The sequence below is a fragment of the Priapulus caudatus genome, unplaced genomic scaffold, assembly GCF_000485595.1.
Source record: "Priapulus caudatus unplaced genomic scaffold, Priapulus_caudatus-5.0.1 Scaffold711, whole genome shotgun sequence".
Classification (NCBI taxonomy): domain Eukaryota; kingdom Metazoa; phylum Priapulida; class Priapulimorpha; order Priapulimorphida; family Priapulidae; genus Priapulus; species Priapulus caudatus.
This window is the reverse complement of record NW_014577772.1, coordinates 138,980-140,981: the sequence shown is the minus strand read 5'-3', so window position 1 is coordinate 140,981 and position 2,002 is coordinate 138,980. Positions and strand designations below refer to the sequence as shown.

The window sequence follows — 2,002 nt, the reverse complement described above, 5'->3', positions numbered from 1 at the left end:
CAGCTTCTCTTCTTTGTTGCGTGAGTCGTTTCTGCCGTGACTAGCAGATAACGCGTGCGTGCGGTCCGCTGCCTCATTCCATTTGCGCGTGAGATGTCTGAGACTAAACGAATGAACTCAATGCTGATTGAATTCAATTACAAGATCCCCGTCTCTCGGCCCGCCGTGCGATTGCCACCTAATCCGAATTCAAGCAGAAAAAAAGAGAAAGTGAAAACAGAGAGAGAGGAGGAGAAAGAGAGAGAGAGCGAGAGAGAGAGAAAGAGAAAAAAAAATTAAAGAGAGAAAGATGGAGAGCGAGAAAGAGAAAGTGAAAGAAGAGAGAGAGAGAGAGAAAGAAAGAGAGAGAGAGAGAGAGAGAGAGAGAGAGAGAAAGAAAGGGAGAGAGCGAGAGAGAGAAAGATAAAGAAAGATAGAGAAAGTAAAAGAGAGAGAGAGAGGGGGGGAAGCCGCCAGCAAGAGAAAATGACTTCGAATGTTATCGGCATTTCCTTCGTGAAAATCTTCGCAGTCCGTGGTCGAAAGTGGCAAAGACAATACAATGCCGGATCGACCAAATAAATGGTTAACTTCTACGATTTTCAACCTCGCCGTGGGCCATTCAACCAAACTGCATTCATTGAGAAATGCGATCAAGCGTTTCATTTTTTAAATGCCCCCATTCTTTGCGCAATGATTCGAGTTATTTCGTTGTCTCACATCCATGTTCTTATAATTCCACATTTCCTGTTTTCTTTCTCGACACGTTCCTCCCTTCTACCTTTTCCCGCCCGGGGAGCTTCCCTCTTCATCCCCGCAGTCTATAAGGTGGAAGAGACGTCGTCCCTTCCCCCCTCTCACTCGCTGGTTATTATATAACATGAAGCAATCAGAATCATCCCTCCCTTCCGTGTATGAGGAGTGAAGGTGTCTCTGTGAGTTAAGTATTACGTCGAATGCAGCACAACATTTTCGTGTAAGGTTAATTTTTTTTAAATCTTAATTCGATACACAAGAGCAGGTTGCGTGATGTGGATAGCGATGGTGACGTCAGTGCACTACTCTGGGGGCCGTTGTAAGAAACATCGTGAAGTTAATGAGCGATACGATATAAATAATAAAAACAATTAAAACAAACAAATACATAATCATTCGAGACAAATTCATCTCTGAGACACTGCATTGATACCAGGATGTCTTTCTCGGGCATGATAACGGTCGGGTTGATCGACTGTATGGATGGGTTGTTCCAGCGCAGGTAGGTTCCGTTGAAGATTCCGACGAGAACCTCGCGCGAAAGGTTCAGATTCGTGTTCCACTCCCGTCCGAGGTTGAACACCACGGCCACGCCCCTGTGAATGTTCACGTGAACAACATGTGAACAACGTGTGAGGATGGAGAAGGAAAAGGCTAGCGTGGGCCATCGGAGCGGTTACTGCGGAAATGACGAGAATAACTGATGGTTTTTTGGCTGTTAATATCAAAATTAGGCTAAACTAGGCTAACTAGAGGAGTCTGTCTAAGCATCATAACACAGATTAAGTATGTTGGTATTATAATCACAAGACTAACTAGAGTAGTTAGTGCAATACAAACTTTGGAGGTTATCGTTAACATTTCAACACTAACTGGATTAGTTAGTGAACGAAACTCGATAACTAAATAAAACAACACGACACGAAACTAGATAAATGAATGAGGTGTGTAACATCACCACGTGCAAGACTATACATAGTGCGTATTGTCTTGGAATCCTAACAGAAAGAGGGTTATAAAAATAAAAATATAAAAATGTATGAAAATGTAATTCATATACCTTGTATAGATATGTCGTTAGAAGTTCTTATCCTAACAAACAGACAAACATACATACAAACATACATACATACATACATACATACATACATACATACATACATACATACATACATACATACATACATACATACATACATACATACATACATACATACATACATACATACATACATACATACATACATACATACATACATACATACAT

General features: G+C 41.1%; 1 protein-coding gene across 1 annotated transcript in view; it reads right to left on the bottom strand.

Annotated features, from left to right (window-relative positions):
- Nucleotides 1-2,002, bottom strand: part of LOC106812991 (receptor-type guanylate cyclase gcy-1-like) — a 23,048-nt gene that overhangs the window by 14,872 nt on the left and 6,174 nt on the right. The window contains exon 2 of the mRNA XM_014817031.1: nt 1,169-1,331. Coding sequence (XP_014672517.1) covers nt 1,169-1,331 — 163 coding nt within the window. The remainder of the gene's footprint in view (nt 1-1,168; nt 1,332-2,002) is intronic.